Raw genomic sequence first — 21,251 nt, 5'->3', positions numbered from 1 at the left:
GGGTTCTAGGTGAATATTGTCCCCAGATAATAAATACGATTATTCTGTTGGGTAAAATATTTGTATGTAAAACTCACTCGAGAACTAATCTGAATCTATGTTGTCTCTTGTTATTATTGTTCTTCTTTGTGTCCAATAGCTTTTTTCCCTATCATTTCTACGAGGTTATATTGATGTCATTAAATCTCATATGTGTCATGTATTTTTTGCCTGTATTAAATAAAATAATAAACTACAAAAAATACTGTTGTAAATGTATATTGTTATTTAATTAAACCAGAGTAGCACAATGTTATTGCCTCTTAAGTATCCCATCATGTTCCCCTGTCATTATTATGTACATGAATGTGCATGTGTATGTTTCTGTTGTTCAGGATTTATCATACTACTGTATGACCTTTGTGCTTTCCGCTGTAGGTGACGGTTTCCTTACATGGATGCCGCTCACCACACAGCCTGTCCAGCTGACCATCAAAGTCAGTGACGAGCTCACCAGCTCCCTGTTCGACCCCATCCTGCGCGTCTGCAACTGCCTCAACGGAGGGTCTTGTCAGTATGACAGCATTACTGAAAACCTCCAGCAGGGAAAATTCCAGGTACATTTTCAAGTTTCCCGCATCCACTGCAACAGTTTTCTCACTCTGTTCATCACCTCACATCCATGACATGCCAATGTGTGCTGATGTTGATGACCCTGAACAGGAAAAAGCAGGAATAGTGCAGACACAAGTCATTTTATGTTAGTAGGATTTCTAATTAAGTGACCATATCTGTAATTATTTAGGTAGTGGCCATGATAGGAGCTGATAGTGCTCTATAAATGCTAACAAAGGGTGCTTCAGAGAATACCATCCTTTTCAAATATGCATGAGGGAATTACTGTCCCATAACTCATTGCTCCACCGATGGACGAGTCACAGTCCAAACCATTTAGTTTGACCCATTTATCCAGTGAATTTGTAATTCAAATTCAGCCAGAGCAATCTGCATCGCTGGGGATCTGATCCCGGGGGACTGCCCCGACTCCCCACCGGATCAACAAACTTCCTGTTGCTGCCGTTACCCAGGTTAGACCCAGCGCCAGCCCGTTTTGACTCCTGGTGCTGGGGTTTGTGACTGAACTGTTGTATGATAAAGTGTGGGACAAATAGTATCTTATTTTAATGTATGCAATATGTTTATCTGTCCCTCCTCATTTCTGTTCATTATTCTTCCCTCCCAGGTGGTGGGATGTCTGTGCCCAAAGGGATTCAGTGGAAAGTTCTGTGGGAACACTGCAGACATATGTTTAGGCAAACCCTGTTTCCGAGGAGTGCAGTGTCAGTCAGTGTCAGAGCCCGGCCAGTTTACCTGTGGAGAGTGTCCCGATAATGCTGTCTCTGGAGGAAAACAGGGATATAAGTGCTTTGAGCATGGTCTGTAGTACTTTGTTGTGTCGCATTATAAGGTTTCAGATTCAAATGTTCCCCCGTACACTATAATTGATCTCATTCTTGCTTCCCTGTACACCTTCCCAGACATGTGCATCTCTCCTTTCCCCTTCCCCTGCCACAAAGATGCCGACTGCCTCAGCACAAAACAAAACTTCACCTGCACATGTAAGCCTGGCTTTACAGGAGATGGAGGCAACTGCACAGGTAATGAGCACCAGAGGTGTGGAATCGAGTCACATGACTTGGATTCGAGTCAGGCTCGAGCCACAAATTTAACGTCTTTAAAGTGGACATGGCAAAATCCAAAAAGATTTGCAATTCAACTTGGACTTTAACACCAAAGACTCGTGACTCGTCTTGGATTAAGCCTTTTGATTTGAAAATACTTGATACCCTCCCCCGAGCCCAAAGATTAAAAAGTGTCATATTTAAAAATGTGCCACGATCGATACATTACCCTTCATTTCCTAAATTAACTAACGTTAACGCTATACAAACCCAGCAAGTCAAAACTTAACTCACCAGGTCCATAAAACATGCAACATACACTTTCACTGTGTGTTCAACACCAGGGCTGCCACCATTGTGCCCCTGAGCAAGGCACTTGACCCCAAGTTTCTCCAGGGAGATTGTCCCTGTAGTTAGTTCACTGTAAGTCGCTCTGGAAGAGCGCCCACTAAATGACCTGTAATAATAATAGAAAATGACATACAAATGTGGGAAGAGAAGGTTATAGACATATTTGAGATAACGCAACGTCTTGACTTGGGACTTGATTCTGGACTTGTCAGTCTCGAAGTTCAAAGACTCAACACTTACTTTTGTCTTGAAAAACAACGACTTGGTCCCACCTCTGCTGAACATCTATGAATAATGTCACATTTATTATAAATGTTTTAACCGTCTTTGTCTGTATTGTAGATATAGATGAGTGTGCAGAGCTCACGACCTGTCCCAATGCTAAGTTTGAGTGTAAGAACAAGCCTGGCTCTGTCAACTGCTTCTGTAGATACCAGAAGTCCAAGGACACTGATGGCTGTGGTATGTACACAATCATACGTGGTCACTGTCTTTTAGCCAGCAGATGACTTTCCTATCAGTCATACTTACAGGTTATAGAAGTCCAATTATGTTTTTTAATTGTTTTTAATTTACTAGGTCCAAAAGGGATTTATTTTATCCATAATGTCTTTGTGTTTTATTGAGAGCCACGGCACACCTGTACTAATCTTTCCTGATTACACCACTCCTCACAACTTCTACATTCATGAAATGTGGGACGGAGGGTAGCAATGGGAAAGATTCCCATGTTAAGTGTAAATGTTAATAGCTAGTTGGTCTCAAAGGTACATGCATGTATTTATAAGTGCATTACAAGCAACACACACACACACGCACGCACGCACACACACACACACACACACACACACACACACACACACACACATATCATTGTAATAACTGAGTTTTTTGATTAACAATGGGAATTTCCTTTTTTACTTTAAATGTAAATAAGGTACCAACTGTTGTTTTGCAAAAAGTGTCCCCCCGGGCAAAGCAAGTTGAGTAGCCTTGTTATAAACTTTTACTGATGTGCTAGTTAGAGTGCACGTGTCCTGAGTGTCATCTTTGTATTTAATGCAGTTCTCAATGATGTGTTTCTCTGCAGGTGACTTTGCCAATCCACCAGGTAAAACCTCCCATATGACTTCCTCCATGGCTTCAGTTTATCATAGCTTTGCTCCTCCTCTGGTGTTACCATGGTAAACATGCCCATACATGTTATTAAGAGGTCAGACATTTCTGCTCTTCTGTATCTGCAGGGGGTAATTTGTTCAACGTCTCTTTGGACTGGACAAAGAACAAATCTGATGGACTCAAACAGGTGTGTGTGTGTGTGTGTGTGTGTGTGTGTGTGTGTGTGTGTGTGTGTGTGTGTGTGTGTGTGTGTGTGTGTGTGTGTGTGTGTGTGTGTGTGAGTTTGTGTGTACAAATTTCCACACTGCGTAATGCAAATCTGTTTCTCCTTCTTTCGCAGCTGGTGGACATTCTGTCGATGGGTTTCCAGAACAAATTCTACAACGCAAGCATGAAGGATCCGGTGCAGGGCTCCAGTCCAGGTGCGACAGAGTATCGTATCAACATGTCCAGTGACACACCCCACTGGTACATCAGAGACTACCTGGCCAGAGTCAGCAGCCACTATCACATCAGTGGCGTAGAAGTTGATGGTAAAGTACCAATACTTTTAGTGATTTTCACTATTATTTAACTTCAGCATAATAACTAACTAATAATTATTACATGTTTCAGTTTACCATAGTAATGTGGTGTAAAAGGGGTAGTTTGGATGTTATGAGGTACTTATCCATAGTCAGTTTATTACCTACAGTAGATGTTGGTTGGCACGCTCCCAGTTTGAAGCTAATCATTGTACTGCTGTCATCAAAATGTATTTTAGCCACCTAAAAAAGGCCCATCTAAAAATGATTATTATCAGTTTAAGTGTACGCTATGTTTAGAATAATTTCACCGCTTTACCTTTCCGTGAGACAGCTATACAGTCTATGTTTCCGACGGGGAATTGAAGAGGTTATCTATGCCACCAGACTCCATTGAAAAGAATTATAATTTTAGGGGTTGCTGTTCTACCACTGCCTTCGATCGGTTAGATTGTTTTTGTTATTGTGTGACTTTGTGAAGCCGAATTAACCCTTAAAACAACAAAGTCAGAGTATTGTAATAGAGTCTTGTTTCTTTGAAGTGAGCATAGATGGACATAACGGCCTAAGTTCACTGTCAGAAAGAGCTGTCTGACAGCAAGGTAAAGCGTTGAAAATATTCTAATAAAACGGAACTGATTTTGATTTAGGTGGGCTTTTCTCTGAGGTGGCAAAAAGCATGTTTTTCTACTTCCCTAATGCTGGTACAACACCACTTGAAAAACATCCGTCTATCTTTTTAAGCTATCAAATATACTGCAGCACTTTTTCAAATGTTAGTAATAGTTATGTCTCCCACTTGCTGTTGGACTGTCCACACCTACAGATCTGGATGAGTGTAAGGCCAAGGAGGCGGAATGCGTCTATCCTGCTCTCTGCGCCAACACGTACGGAGGCTACAGGTGTGTTTGCAATGGCACGACTGACGTGGATAAAACCCAGTCCTGTGTGTTAGGTAAGGATCTTGACAACTTTACATCCATTCTGCAGTTACAGCAATGGCTCCAGGGTGAATAAACTGTGTGTGTGCCAAACCCATAAAACATTTACTAGATGGAATGAAGGCCTTTCATGTATTTGATAGGTATAGCCATTTTGTACTTCATGATTTAATTGAAAATAATTATATAGTTTTGTCAGGACATTCTAATCTTTATCCTTTCTTTTCTCACACTAAACATTCTGTGACTGGGTTTGTCTCGATCCTTTGCAGACAGAGACCAGGGGAAAGATACGGAACTAGACCTTGTTCTGGGCCTGGTTCTGGGCATCGGCATCCCTCTGCTTTTGCTGCTGCTCCTGGCTGCACTGGCCTGCTTCTGCTGCTGCAAGAAGACTGTGACTGGAGAGTGAGTTACACAAGGAGCACATTCAGGAGAATTTACATATAGTTTTAAATGTATACACAACATGCATGGCTGATTGAAGTATAAAGATTAGGGCTTTTGAAAGTTGATACCAATATTAAACAGGTTATGTTTGATCGAAGGTCCTGATGATGATATTCTTACACTTTCCTGTGCTGATAAGGAATATATATGAAGGAATACTCCACTAAATATATTTTAAGTACGAAACAATCTTAAAGGCTTGAAAGGTGTTTCTGAAAAAAAAAAGTATCAAAACATCCAATAACATTTTTGCTAAATACAAATCTTCTGTTTGTCTCTAGTGTGTTTAGCTGTTTCCATTTGCTGCACACAACCACACTTTATTGAATTCCTGGCTTTTTAATCATCGCACAGGCCATTCCTCTATCACCCACGGCAGGTTTATCCATGATTGACCACATAAGCATAGGCAGTTTTTTCAAATGAACTCTGGGTAATCCGTAGAATCAGGTCTGCACATTGTCCGAAGTTTCCCTTTCACATATGTAGCACACAACAGGAGTTTGTCTGTGTCAGACGCGTTCTCACCTACTGGAAAGATTCACGACATGGCGGTCACGTAGCCGGTTCGTAATTTGATAATAAACAACCAAGTCTAGGGAGCAGACAGGGTACATTCAGCTCCTCTGGGTAACGTCTAGATCATTTCAGGGTTGCAGTGCATGAGTGAAGAAGCTAAGACTCTCAGCCACAGACTCTTAGCCCAGCACTTTTTCTTTTGGCGCCACCCTCCTGCCATACTTAGTGTTTTTTGCCTAACTAGAGTTCTAAGAATAGCGATGTTCTTGCTTCATATTTCATCCATAAAACAATTGTCTTCCGGTGTGCAGTGAGCATCACTCATCAAACATGTTTTCTTGTATGTAATGAGCATTACAGTGTAACTACAGCCATGCTAAGACTAATATTGTCACACAGACCTTCAAAACATTAGCCATTGTGGTGCATTAATATGCTAAAAAGGGTAAATTAATGTGTTTAGGTGGGTCAGCACCTTTGGGAGAGGCAGGGTTCATTGCAGGACACCTCAAAATGTAATGCTGCAGAGGATGACCACACGCACACGCACACGCACACGCACACGCACACGCACACACACACACACGCAGAGTTACACAGTGTTTCAAGGTACAGTAGTCAAATAGGTCTGACCAAAGACAATCCTTTACAGCAACTTGAAGGCTTTAAATCTTTTCCTCTGAACTGCTGCTGCAGCACTGCCTTCTTGAATTGAACTTCTCAGTTGGAGGACGGACTGCCCACTCTCTTACTATATTAAACAAAAACACTTCCTACTAACAGCTTTGGTCCGAGTTATGAAACTGTACTTGGGTAACACTGAGGCATGTTTGCAGATAGAATATAACCAAAGTAATAATGAGGGGAACAAATCTAGAGATTAAAGGTGCTGTTTGCTCACAGAAAAAAAGCTAAAGCAGCACAATAAAACCATCCAATGTGATTTCTTAAAGGAATAGTTTGACTTGAATTTTGACTTAAAATACAAGTATTTGCTTTGTTGTTGTGAGTCAGATGAGATGATACCACTCTCATGTCTGCATGCTAAATATGAATATATATATATATTATATATATATATAGCAGCTAGATGGCTTAGTTTAGCATAAAGAGTGGAAACAAGGGGAAACAGGTAGCCTGGCTCTGTCCATAGGTAACACAATCTGGTTACCAGCACCCTTAAAGCTCAATCATGTCTTGTTGATTCGTAAAAAAAAAAGACATTTAAAAATGACACATGATTTTACAGGGTGTTACAAGACGGTCTTAGCTACCAGTAACTTCCTTTTTGTAAACATATATCCTTTAAATGGATATATAACGTGCTGTTTGCTATTGTGAGGAGGAGTGCATTTTTCTTTTCAGGAATAACCTAGACCACACAGATTGAAAAGTCAGTCTCAATAAAGAGATTTGTATTATTTTACCACAAACTATGGAAGCCCTGAGCGGTGATTAAAACAAAACCCGTTCTGGTGATTCATTTCGAATCTGATCTGAATTGTTTCTCTTATGACAATATATGTACCTTGTGTTTAGAGTGCATTGAGAAATTACAACTCACATTTAAGAAAATATGAATGCTTTTAGTCCTATTTAGAACATGGGATAGTGTTGCACTTCAGCCCCTTGTGGTCAAAATGAGTATTACAATAACAAACACACAAAAATAGGAAATCACCTCCCAAAACTATTTCCCCACCTGTTTCACAGATAAAAACTTAGAAAGATTATCCTGGCAAAACATTTTTTTATCACTTGTTGCAAGTCATAAACACAGGAGAGAAAACAATTTAGATCAAAATTGTTTTTCCTCACTTGCCTCTCAGGGCTTCGGTAGCACTCTCAGTTGCACATAGAAAATATCAGATCACAGCCGGATTTTAATACAAAGCTGAATGTACCATTTAGGAAGAAAATCAGCTGTAACTGCTAAAGTGCATCTGGTATCCAGATGTATTTGTGTGTGTGAATGTGCATAGCAGTGCATCATAATGTGCATGTGTCCTTGGCCACATCATGTGTGTACAGATGTATGGCATCTGGACCAGGTGTTAGTGGGCCACAGAGACACATAATCCCCCTGATGACTGGCCTGCTTTCTCTGCTATCAGTAAACTAGACCCTATGGATATAATGGCCGGGGTCAGCGCCAGCATTGTGGGATTATGTTGTTAGATTAGAGTGAATAAACAAAAGCCAGGGAAGAGGTTATGCTGTTGTGTTTCAACAAGATGGAGAGATAGAGGTACTTGGATTATGTGATATGATATTAAAAGGTCCCAGATGTATGGGATGTAATGGAGCAGGAATGGTTATATTAATATTTTCCTATATTCCCTTTGAACTTCCAACTAGGTACCATCAAATGTAGGTTTTCATAACATTTTACAGCATTGTATCTATGGATTATTATAAAATCAGCATGATACAAAAGAATATCTGGACCTTGACTACAATTTAGACAAAGCGTCAGTGAGTTTAAATACAACATTTCACAACATGAACTATAAGCAATGACCAAACGAAGAGTCTGAAGGGTCTCGTTGGCAAGAATTGTGTTTTTCCCCCTTATAGGATATACAGTACATATTTGCACAAAGAACAATCATAATGATACGCAATCCAAAAAATCTGAACTGCAAATCTGCGAGTCTGGAGAAGCATTTGGGATGTGTGTTTCATGTTTTTAATCAGCTTTTAACACAGATTTCAGCATCTTTCAGCACTCACAATATCTAGGCTAGAGCCTGCATGAATATTCATGAGTCACTGAGTACAGCACAACAACTGCTGCCCATCCTAACATTTCCATAAATTGCCTGAAATGATTGTCTAACAGATAGAGAAATATAGACAGCGCTAATCAGAGCCAGGAATTCACTGTAAAAGATACCAAATATGCAGAGATGTAAGTCCTGGCATTGACGGAGATACATCACCACGAGTAACAGTTTTACTGTGTATAATGATCCACCTGGTCCAGGCTGAAGAGAAACTGCTACAAGAACATCCTTTTTATGCACTGGTCAATTTTGAGAGATTGGGCTATTTGGCTTCCATAAAATGTCTTCTTTCACTAGTGGAAAGAAAACATCCAAAAAATAAAAAATAAAAAATAAAAAATTGCCTTATATATACGTAATCAACTGGGGAAGTTTCATAATGATATCAATATATTAGGTAATGTTTTTACTCTATTTACCTGTAGAGTCTCCCTGTGCAAGAAATAATATGGACACCACTTTCCATATTTTCCAGTTTACAGCATCTTGAAAGGTAGACTCCATGATTTCTTGTTTACTCCTACGTTCTGATTGGCTTATGTGTTTTCTTCCAGCCTCCCACACATGTTTCCAGACTACTTCCAGGAGCAGTACAACCCTCCGCCCTTCAACTACTCCGACCCTGCCCTACACTACATAACCCACTGCAGCCCACGGATCCTGGACAACTTCACACCCAGGCAACGCTACAGATAGCACCTACTATTACCACAGACACATATCTGCAGAAGAGCAAGACACTAAAAAACATGCACACGCTTGCACACAGAAAAGCACACAGGCTTACAAGCAACGCGCAAGCACTTTTTGAGCCACTGTGTATGTTTTATAAAGACAAAATGAATGACTCCCATTTATATTGTAGCAAACAAGTAATTAAGCCTGAGTGACTTTTAAAGTCAATTATTTCCATCCTCTCTGCTGAGCAATTGACCTGCCAAATTGGAGCTAGAAGTTTTTTCGCCAGGACAACAGTTTACAGTCAGAGTCTGACCCAGCAGAACTCAACAATCTCTTGGCTGGAGACAGTGATGAAAAGTAGACCACTGCAGTGGTGTTTAGTTTCCAGCTGATAGAAGGCCAACAGCATCCTTGATGGCAACATTAGCATCCGCCAGAATGCCTTGCATCAGGCTCCTCCTGCCCTGTGTTCACAATCATGTTGAGCCTTGAGTTTGTTATAGTTCTAGTTGATTCAGTTTATATTTTATATTATTATATTTGCAAACACACAATCCATCAAAGAGTAGGTGACACTATTTCTAAAAGCATTTATCCCACTTTGGGATTGCACTCTAAATTATTGTTGACTGCCGGATCGCGTCTCAGCTGATTTACCACAGCAGCTGTCTTGTGTTGAGCTGAACTATCTCTGCAAGTTTAAAACACGACGTGTGAATATAATGTTAACCATTAAAAGTGCCATTTTAAAGGTACAGTCCGCGCCTATAGTGCTATTTATCAATCTAGATTGTTTAGGAGTGAGTTGCCGAGTGTTGGAGATATCGGGCAGAGAGATGTACACAATATAATGGAACTAGATGGCACTCGGCTTGTGATGCTCAAAGAAAATACATTTGAAAAACTCAACAACAATGTTTCTGTTCAGAAATCATGACCAGGTTACTCAACATATTCCACGAATAGATGCACAATTCCTTCTGCACGGTGATACGGTGAAAAACTGCCCACAAGATCCGTGGATTATCTTTACTAACCGGGTCATGATTTCTGTATAGAAACATTACTTTGAGTGTGTTTGTGGTGCTTTGAGCATAGTTCCATTATATTGGAGAGAAGGTAGACATCTCTACGGCCGATATCTCCAACACTCTGCAGCTCACACCCAAACAATCTAGATTAAAAATAGCTCTACAGCAGTCTCTCTCAAAGAGAGGTCCGCAGACCACCAGACAGCACCACCCCTCCTCGCACCGGAGCTCCGACAGCACCACCCCCTCGCACCGAAGCTCCGACAGCACCACCCCCTCGCACCGGAGCTCCGACAGCAACCTCGCACGGAGCTCCGACAGCACTCCCCCCCCCCCCCTATTGTTTTGGGATATTTGGGGAGTTAGGTGGTCTGTGTGAGTGTTTTTCTATTGGTTGAGTGGTCCTTGGTCTGAAAATGTTTGAAAAACACTGCTCTACAGGTAAAAGGAAAAATATGTATTTTTGATTTGGGGTGAATTGTCCCTTTAATAGAACATAGGAACATAGAGGAGGCTCTGCAAAGAAGAGATAGATATGTGGCTGCTTATAGCCAGCATACAAAACTATAACAAGAAACTAGTATAAATCTGAGCCTCCAGGTAAAGAACAATGATTTGAGATTGTCCGGGATATCTATTCAGTGGAGAAGATGACATACCAACTAACATTAAAGGTTATATCTTTAACAAGAAATGGGGAAATGAGTTATTTACATGAAACATAATGCCAACAAGTAACTGAACTGTTATGGAGTAATTGAGAAAGAGAATGTATACATGTCTGAACTGCCCATGACTACTGTTTTTGTTGTATCTGTTTAATGTTGTATTGTTTGGTGAGGTGTTGTAAGGATCCTCATGATGTTCTGTCCAGAACCTGAACATCCAATAATGAATATAGTCATTTTAAAAAGTGACACTTTTGAAACAATGTGCTGAGGAGACATTAATTTAAGGACAACGCAACTTGGATGTTGGTGTTTAAGATATCCTTTAACAAGAAGATACAATCCTTACCAACGTGAGGGACTTTCTCTGCAGCTAACCCTGACCTCTGACCTCTCATTGAAGAGGAACATTAATATCACATTTTCATCTTCCTGCAAGCTGATACATGTCAAATTGAAGCTGCTATTAATTTTGTCAGGACTCAATACCTTTGAAAGTGATCATTCAATTATTTGCATCGTAGAAAAGCGTAAAACTGTATTGTTATCTTTTTTTCCATTGACAATCAGTACAGTGTTGATCAATTTATACGGTCAAATAAACTACACTAATGTCATTAACGTGGAGGCGCACATGCCAACTTTCATCAGTGCTGGAGGAAGTACTCTGCCCCATAACTCAAGTAAAGCCCATGATAATGCATATTATATCTTCGAAGATAATCAGTGTTTTCAAGATAATCAGTGTGTTCAAGATAATCAGTGTGTTCAAAGTAAAATCTTGATCTGCAAAGTAATAAATGTAGTGGTAGAGTGAAAATGTTGTCATTTTTACTCTACCACTACATTTATTAGTGGTGGAAGAGGTATACAGATCCTTTAATGAGCCAAACATGGCCTTTCCTGGTTCGTTGTGGTTGTGACATGAAGTTATGCAACAGTGGTGCAGTTTGTTTATAGCCTAACGTTAGCTTTTTATTTCTGGAGAATACATTTACAATTCAAAAGTCCTACAAATGGTGTTCATGTGAAAACTATCCTGCTGATCAGTACATGTAAGTATCATACACTTTTATTTCCCACAGATCTTATGTTTGGCAATAATCAAAAAAATAATATAAATTTTACTGTTTTGACAGCTCCCTGCAATCTCTTCTCCAGCCACCAGGTGTCACAGCGGAGTCTTCTACACGAGGCAGATCAATCACATTTGTTTATGAGTATGGTTTAAGCAGAAACGCTGCACTCTCACAGCTCCGAACGCACACACAGTCACACACACACAGGCACAGACGACTAGACTGCTGCTCTGCAGCCTTCATCTGGAAGTGGCCACAGCATGCGGTGGATCCCGCTGCCCCCCTGCAGAATGAGATCATCTGAGAGAGGCGCGGAGCGAGTCAGCCCTGCAGGTCCATGCCACTGCAGAGACATACCTGGCCTATGCTACAGACAGGGTCAAGGACAGAGTGCTGCTAAAGCACCCTGCTCCTGTCACTTCCTTATTGTGGTTACTCACTAAAGTACCCCTGCATTACCCTCTGCAGTGCTTCTCCATTCCACTGGTTTCACTTTCTACAGGATTGATTGAGAGAGTAAACTGAGACTACAAAACAGCACATACAGGATTTGTAGAGGAAACTTCTGGAAAATAATAAAAATCCATCGCAAGTAAAGCTTGTGAAACCTGTTATAGACAAAGGCACAGCTAACGGAGAAAAACAGCTGCTGAGGATGAAATCACCTTGGCGAGAGAGCTTTGTAGTGCCACACTTGTGGAAGGTTCCAAGTAGCACTGTTTCATGTGCTGCTGAAGGCTGCGGTGTTTGAACTCCAGCTCCACACTGACTGCAGCAGACAACCTGGAGGCGAGCCAGTGAGGGAAAGAGAGGGAGGAAAGGAGAGGGACAGAGTCAGAGAAACAGAGAGAGAGAGGACAGGAGGGTAATGAAAAGTGAGAGAGAGCGACGATCAACAGCAGGGGATTCTATTTGACAGCTAGTAAGTGGTTTTGTCCCTCAGATCCCTTCAAATAAAGCAACGGACATGCAGGTTTAGAAATGCTTGATGATCTAGTACTAGAGCCACAAACAGAAACACGTTAGGAGGGATAGAAAACTAAGTGCATGCTTAACACTGTATCCATTTCATCACAACATGATTGAAATAGGCAGGGGATAGCAGGCCCGACTAAATCCTCTTATCCGATTTGAGGCCATTAATCATTTCTGCCTCATGATGTAATTTTGGAAACATGTCATTTCTCAGTAACAGGTAGGCCAGAATGGGATTGGCTCATGCGCCATCCAGCATGTTGTTGGCCCTTAATGCCCTTTTTGCATGGCTGTAAAACCATTCACGCTTACTAGGAGTGGTTTGCTGTTGAAGGCCGTCAACTTTGCCCCATTGTCTGGGCCAGACCTTTGGCCGGTGTATAACGGGAAACCGGGAATCAGGCGACCTTGGGTGTCCTGAAAGGCGCCTCTAAATAAAAGATATTAATATTATTATAATAGGAAACTTTACAGGTAATTAGGAATTCTGGTCAGATGTAGTCAAAATTGCCTTTAGGTCATAAAAAATACATGAACACACTCCTTCCCTGTCGTATTTACCATCAGTGCAGATCATATGGAAGGATTTGCATAGAGGCGTATGGGCTAATGTCACATATACTGTACACGCGCAGATCAAGTTCAAACACACTCGAAAGCAAACAGATGCTGGCCTGCAAACATGCACACTCACACAATGTAAAGGTCTTTTCACTCATAGTAGCTTGACATCCATGACACACAAACAACTGCCATTGTCTCCCATGAAAGGTGATCCATTCCCTTGGCAAGGGACCAGCAGGTGCTTTACAAAAACCTCATTCATTAATGATGCAGGCCGCGTCTTTCAGTTACACAGGTAAACATCTTCTCATATTAGTCACAGGCGCCCCATCCCTCAAAGTCCTCGCAAGCCACTTAGGTACATAAATTAGCCATCTCTTTAAGCTTTTTTGCTTGAAAGCTGCTTTATTTTAGAACATGATTGCGCTTTAACACCACACCGCACTGTGCTTTACAACATATTGTTTCTCACGTGCTAACCTGCCTTTATTGCCAAATACTGAACTGACCCAAGTTTTTCTGAAAAGGGAACAATGCTAAGTGCTATCAGTGGGAGTGATGTTTCAGGCCGTTGGGGGGGGGGGGGGGGGGGGCGTTAATGAAGATGGAGGGGTTGCCTTTGCTGAACTAGAGTGACCTTTCGACCCCCTGTTTTATAAAAATGTTCTGGGTAGGGCTGTGTCCGATAAGAGTTAATTATGCTATGCGGTTACATATTCACAGAACTGATAAGAGAAGAAGAAACATTAGTAGTGAGCACAGTGTGTAAGTGCATGCACACACACGGATTAATCTGAGTAAAAAATAATTAGTTAAACATGAAAAACAACACTGTAACACATACTGTGCTGTGCTTCCTATTGTGAGTTAAGTCTTACTTCACGGAGATTGGTTTCATGCTTTATAGACCATTAAGTCACGACTCCTGGGTTCCATTATTCCCTATCCTTATTAACCTCAAACCTAAAATCACCTTTGACCTGGAGCAGATCCTGGGAGACCTGGGGATCATTGAAGGGCATGTCATCAACCAACCAAACCAGCTGATTCTGCAAATTGGGTGAAGGACAGTTATAGAAATGAGCCAGGAGGACAAAAGCAGAAATGTTTAGAAGTATTTATGACCCAACAGAAACCAGTGTCTCTTAAAAATGGTTTTATTGGAGCAGTTCACCATTTGGGTAAAAATAATTTCTTAGCGTGTGAATACCAGAAGAAATGCACTTAATTGTTAGTGGCAATAACATATCCCATCTAAATTCACATTTTACAATCTTTGCCAAGTACTTTCAGAAAGGCAAAAGGTAAAAATCACCTCCTCAAACTTGTCGTTTACACATTCTCCAGTTTATCTGGTTCTTGTGACAGGCCTTTGTGCCGTCACCTTTGGCATTACATAATCTGCACACTGACAAAAACCCTGAAGCAGAAAAACAGATTTAAATGAAAGGAATTCAATGTGCTCCAGATTAGGTAGGTTGGGGAAAAAAGCCTGGCTGATTCTAAAGCTGCTCAGCAGATCACATGGCACAGGCAGCATCACCTCTGCAAACAGCGCAGATGGAAGTGGGAACCACTTTGGATCTTCATTTTCTTACAGCTACGTGTGAGATATTGAGCTTTTTACAATCCCTGCTCTCTACTTATAGTGTTACATCCGTGTCTAATAATAAGAGAGGCAGTAGAATTGGGAGGAAGTGGGGGCTGGTTTTGGGACATGGAGATTCTAGTACATTCTCTGAGTGGTTCTTCAAATCTTTCTTGCACATCCCTGTCTACCCTCCTCCTCCTCAGCATCTCCCATAGGAGCAGGCCAGAGACAGGTGGTCAGTGGGAGATCAGTCAGGCGAAAGCAATCAGGCTATCATATACTCCCATCCACACCAGCAGCTCAATTAGACCTGAGAATCCAGAGTCACCTGACATCATATTACACATCTAAGTGTGCATGCACAAACAAAACACACACATGCACAGACCTATTACAAACTATTACACTCAAACACTTGAGCCCTGACACTGCATCTCATTATGCATAACATTTAAAGTGATGGAGACTTGCACAGCAGGCATAAGGAAGTGAGGAACACGCTGAAATCTATCAGTCTGTGGTAACCTTGTAACAGCATAAAAAAAAGCTTGGGAATCAATATGCTAATGAAAACACAAGTAATGTTATCAGAAATGGAAAAAAACTGCAGCAACAGGGAATACACATAAGCACAAACTGGGTCAGTAATATCCCTGTTACAAGTAAAAAATATGCTTCTAGTAGCGAATTACTTATCAAAACTATCTTATTGGGTCCCCCTGAAGATGATGCCCATATGTATACACACTGTGCAACAAGCTTGTCTGCTATGCCTGTGGCACTGGCTGGGATGTCTATGGACAAGATGCAGCGGCAGCGCAGACCATGGGAGTGACGCATTGCAGGTACAAACACACCAATCAGAGAGCGCGATTTCTTTCAGCTACGTCTTGTGCCCCATCACAGAGTAGCAGAAAGTATTCATACGCCGTTATGTAGACCCCTACCAATACGCAATATAATTTCTAATATCGACGTCAAAACGTACACAGCAGACGTACATGAGAATTAAAGATGTTTCTTGATTTTCTTGTGTAGCTAATCATTTCTTTAAAAGTGTTTTAAGTTAATTCAATAACCTAGGAAAAGGGAAGTTGGCGGAGGGATATTGTAAAGAGGAGGAGTTTAGGATAGCCGTTAAAGGCGAGTCCTGCTGCCTCTTCCTCAGTGTGTTCATAGAGATTGTCAGTCCGCCTAGGCTTTGTGTTGCTTTGGTTTGTTACGGATTTTGTCGTGAACCAGCCGCTGCATCTACATCGAAATGGTAAGGAAAAATAAGATTATATTTTCTTTCCAGTCTAATAATCGGTTGACAGTCCTATAGCAGGTGTCATTTAAAAAAAAAAGTGCGACATTTATGTCAATATAACGTAACGTCACCAGTGGCTGAGCTGAATTCATGAGAACTACCGCAGTGCTGGCAGAATAAATGACAGCTTGCTAGTTGCTAGGTAATGCTAGCCTGTTAGGCAAAGCTAACGTTAGCTTAAGCTGCGTTGGTCTGAATAAATGCAGTAAGTTAACACCCGTGTACCTAACGTTAGCGCAGTCACACTTCTGAAACGGTGCATCATATTTAATGGTGGTTGCTCTCTCATATAATGTTCCTATACAAGCACATCAGCAAACTAAAGAACGTTAACGTTGGCTTCTCTAAATGTGATGGTGGCCAAACATCTGTCCGTTTTGTCAAATAACTAACGTTACTTGTCCCACTTGGTTTAAGGCGCTGACTGTGAAGTAACGTTAATGTTATTTGCCAACCGCTGACTTGTATCATTCTGCTAAAAGTGTGCAACGTTAGTGTTCGTCTAAGGTGTGTAACGTTGACTGTGAGCCGGTATCTGTAGCTAGCTAACCTTAGCGCTTCCTAGCTAACATTTACCGCCAAATTGTGAGTCGTCCATTGTCTATGGTGAAGTTAGCGTCATCGGACATGCAAATGTGGCTGGATCTAACGTTTGAAGGGTGCGTCCACATTTGTTCCTAGTATTTCTGCGTTCTCCCAAGTTCAGTAATGAGATTTTAGCTAACCGACAAGAAAACTCCTGTTTTATGTAGTTGTAACGTTACAGATGCTGACACAGCTATTGTAACTGTCAGAATAATTACTAAAAAGATGTTTGCAACATTTTAAATGAATGGGCGGTCCCAACTTTGAGACCGTCCAGGTTGTTCTAAGATGTTATAGCTAATTCTGGATGTTTTTGTTTCATCTTGTATTTTACAGGCTGACCAGCTTACAGAAGAGCAGATTGCTGGTAAGACATCGCTGCATTGAACTGCTTCTTTCCTCATATCCTGCAAAATGGCCTGCATTATGGACCCTTGGCTTGCATCTCCTGCAGTGGATTTATACTTTCGCCTTTTAAGGCGTTCCACAGGGCAGCCTACTGGTCATAAAACAGGAATGAATGAAACTGCTGTTGCTTGCTGCCTCTTCAGTGCAGGACACCCTCATAGAAAACTTTGCATTTTCATGGTTTCCTTGTAATATATGATGTAATCTGGAAGGGCTGTGTATTCTGAGGAGGTGTTGGCAGTCACCTTTTTATATGCTGTGCATGATTTGTCCTTTGCCCTGGGTGTGTTCTCACTCTATGGAATAATTCAAGAAAAATTGCAGTAGCAACTTGGGCTTGGTACACTGACACCCTAAAATGAGACCTAGCTTTTGTAATCTAAATTGCGTGTGTGTCAAGGCATTGCAGCCAGTATGTGCTCATGGACACTTTTCTGTAATGAATGTACAAAATGTGGCACAGTTGTAGTGGTTTCCCAGATTATATCTTCCAGCTTCTGTTTACCTAATTAGTGCAGGTCTCAGGTTTCACAATGTGCTGATCATACCCTTGCTGTATTTGATAGTGTAAGCTTTTAGTTGCTTGATGTTCTGCTGATGTGACCGTTTTTAGATTTGTATAAATGGCATGATGTGTCCATGCACCAGCATGTTCTGTTGACTGGGGAAATTTACTGCAATTTTTAAAGTGCAGTAAGCGACTGCAGTGATGTGGAGTTTTAATGGCCTATACTGACCACGCCCCCCCCCCCCGCCCCCTGTGACATTTCCTGCAGTAGATGCAGACAGCAGGCCTTTCCTCATAACAAAAAGGGTGTTGCCCTGTGTGTTTGACCCTACAAATGGTTGGGCAGGTTGTAGTTTTCCTGACACTGATGAGCTGCTGCATGCCACTACATATTGCCCATTGGCCTCATCACACTTGAGTATCATTGTCTCTTGTCCCTCACGGCGCCACCAAACCACACAGGCTGTCATTTGCTGCTGATGTAGCCTGACTGCCCTGCTGCTTGGTCTCGTGGTCGCGGCCCTTGTTTAGCCAGAAACGACTACAGTTGGAACTCAAAACAGAAGGGCTCGTCCTTATGCTGTAGCTAGTTTATAACTGAAACATGAGTGACTTAATGCCCTTTTTGAGCCAATTCAGGGTTTTGGGAGAATCTGTTATGCACGGTGGACTGAAAGCATTTATATGACTTCTTAATCTATAAATGTCATAGCTTCAGTGTTTTTTATTTATTTTATATATATATATATATATATATATATATATATATATATATATATATATATATATATATATATATATATATATATATATATATATATATATATATATATATATATATATATATATATATATATATATATATATATATATATATATATATATATTGCATCTACTGTTTTTCTTTGTATATCTGGCTATAGATGTGACATCTCTGCCTAACTTAAGAAGCCCATCTACTTTCTTCTCTCAGAGTTCAAGGAGGCCTTTTCGCTCTTTGACAAGGATGGAGATGGCACCATCACCACCAAAGAGCTGGGCACAGTTATGCGTTCTCTGGGCCAGAACCCCACAGAGGCAGAGCTGCAGGACATGATCAATGAAGTGGATGCTGATGGTGAGAACTCAATCTGGCTTCAAACCTTTTTAACCCCACACATACTGTTGATGTGCTGGAGGGAAATCCCCCATCAATGTTTTTCTCTTTTTCTTTAGGAAATGGAACGATAGACTTCCCAGAGTTCCTTACCATGATGGCCAGGAAGATGAAGGACACAGACAGCGAGGAGGAGATCAGAGAAGCATTCCGTGTCTTTGACAAGGTAAACGTTGTCTGCACTTGCAAACGCACATATTCATGTGCAGCAGTTTATTTTGAATGTGCTTACGGACTGTCATTTTTCAGGATGGCAATGGATACATCAGTGCTGCTGAGCTGCGCCATGTGATGACAAACCTTGGGGAGAAGCTGACTGATGAAGAAGTGGACGAGATGATCAGAGAAGCAGACATTGATGGAGATGGACAGGTCAACTATGAAGGTTGGTAGATGTTGCAATTTTAGATTTGAATCTGTTTGGGTCACTCGTCAGGTACTGAGTTGCAATTTATTTTTTTGTCCCCCCCTCTATTCCCTGCAGAGTTCGTACAAATGATGACGGCGAAGTGATGGCCTTGTACAGATTTCGTATATAAATAATTTGCCTTTTTTTCTTTGTGTAATTTATCTGTAAAATCTTAATAGCCCCCCTTCGTCCCTGCCCCTTCTGCTGTCCAAAGGAACTGCATGTAAACTGCATAGGCTCTTGTCCCCATGTCCCTTTCTTTTGCTGTCATGGTGTTTTGGAGTGACGGAATGGTCATACAACCAGATGCCTGTGGAGGCCCCTGGGAGCCGGAGAACTTCAAATCTTCCCGTCTTGTGTGCTCGGGGCCCTTCCACACATGGCGACATTGGAAACCTGTCAGCTGGTTGTCACTTGGCAACACTGTTGGCATGGAAACAATGTAGAGGAGTTTATACTCTGCATGGACTACGGACAAAGTATATATGGAAATCTCTCAGCATTGCACTACTGCAAAAAATGACACGGGTGTATCTCCTAGGTACTCGTACAAACTCTTTTTGTATCTGCTGTTCTATATACCAGAAAACGACTAATCTTACCATGCTTTTTAATGTTTTACTCACTACTTTTACTTTTTTTTTTTTATGACCTCTGGTCATGCCTCAAATAATCCATTCCAAGTTGTATATTTTTGTTTTCCAATAAAAATTACAATCTACCCAGTTTTGAAAATTGTCTTGTTTTCTCAGTTATAATGGATCCTTGAGTTTGTATACCCTGTAATAATTCCCATTTTTGTATTGAGGACAAGATGCTCCGATTTTGATAGGATCTTTTTTTCTTGTTGCTTAGAATACATATGAAATGTTTACCATTTTTAAATTTAAGTGTCCCCTGTTAATTTCCAAAAGCACTGAGGAGCATCAGCCAATGCCTCTTAATGTTCAGATAAGATCAAATCTGTATTGTCATTCAAATAAAAGCACTGAGTGGGATCAAAGGCTTCTATTTTGAAGTGCACACAATGGTACTCGACATTGGATGAGCCTTGTACTGTCCAAGTCCCATACGGACTGCATAGGCCATGTGTTGTCTGCTACTGTTGACAGCACCATGTAGAAGCTGACTGCCTCATGTCTTACTTGGCATTTGCCCCAATCACAAGGTGCAGGTGATTGAGCGTACATCAGAAATCATGGTGTAAATAGAGGTGTACCTGTTTGTTTTTTTTCATTTAATTTCTGATTATTGAGTTTGTTACAGTAGCTTGCAGAGATACTAAGTTTGTTATTTTGATGAATGACAAAATAAAGCTCTATTGTGGACCTCAGCTCTGGCTCCTGTGTGAATTCTATGCTAGCTGATTTTAGTGTATGCCCTTGAACTTATGCAGTGGTTGGACTAAGACTTTGGTAATGCTAAACTAGAGGGAAAAGTCTAATTTTATTATATGAAGTTATGTGATGGTTTGACTGTCCAGCGGAAGTAAGTGCTGCAGTTGTTGTGTCTTGGTCGGTCATGCATATGCAATGGCCCCTGTGGATACACTTAAACATTACAATATGTACTTGGTTATCAACTCGTACACAAATGGACTGATGTAAAGGTTCTTTTAACAAGTACTCCTGATTTTTCGTACTCTTGTTTCTGTAGCTAAATATTAGTACAATATCCCCGCAGGAGCAGCTTCAGTTCCAAGACACGGGACAAGGAACGCTACAATTCACAGCTATTTCAGGTGTGAATCTGACACAAGTGCTTCTCATCTTGTCAAAACTAATTATCACAATACTTAAGTCTCCCAGCTGAAGTGTCATCACGGTCTACTTATAAAAAGATGTTAATTACATGACACATGAAACATTAGTCTTGGCATTCATGCAAGTGTGAATGTCCATCAGGTACTCTGAAAAGTGAGATTTAACCTCACTCA

The 21,251-nt window shown here is 41.0% G+C and overlaps 2 protein-coding genes across 2 annotated transcripts; both read left to right on the top strand.

Moving 5' to 3' along the window:
• Positions 1-2,299: 2,299 nt before the first annotated feature.
• LOC115020232 (uncharacterized) lies at positions 2,300-9,047 on the top strand. Its single transcript, XM_029450186.1, has 7 exons — positions 2,300-2,474; positions 3,103-3,123; positions 3,257-3,318; positions 3,472-3,664; positions 4,482-4,610; positions 4,869-5,004; positions 8,906-9,047. Exons 1-7 carry the CDS (start codon positions 2,300-2,302, stop codon positions 9,045-9,047), a joined length of 858 nt encoding a protein of 285 aa, XP_029306046.1.
• A 7,045-nt stretch (positions 9,048-16,092) lies between these two features.
• calm2a (calmodulin 2a (phosphorylase kinase, delta)) lies at positions 16,093-20,648 on the top strand. Its single transcript, XM_029449392.1, has 6 exons — positions 16,093-16,204; positions 17,171-17,201; positions 18,724-18,867; positions 18,966-19,072; positions 19,156-19,291; positions 19,391-20,648. Exons 1-6 carry the CDS (start codon positions 16,202-16,204, stop codon positions 19,417-19,419), a joined length of 450 nt encoding a protein of 149 aa, XP_029305252.1. The 5' UTR covers positions 16,093-16,201; the 3' UTR covers positions 19,420-20,648.
• The last annotated feature ends 603 nt before the right edge of the window (positions 20,649-21,251 follow it).

Source organism: Cottoperca gobio, chromosome 15 (assembly GCF_900634415.1).
Source record: "Cottoperca gobio chromosome 15, fCotGob3.1, whole genome shotgun sequence".
Lineage (NCBI taxonomy): Eukaryota > Metazoa > Chordata > Actinopteri > Perciformes > Bovichtidae > Cottoperca > Cottoperca gobio.
The sequence above is the reverse complement of the archived record's forward strand: the minus strand, read 5'-3'. Positions and strand labels throughout refer to the sequence as shown.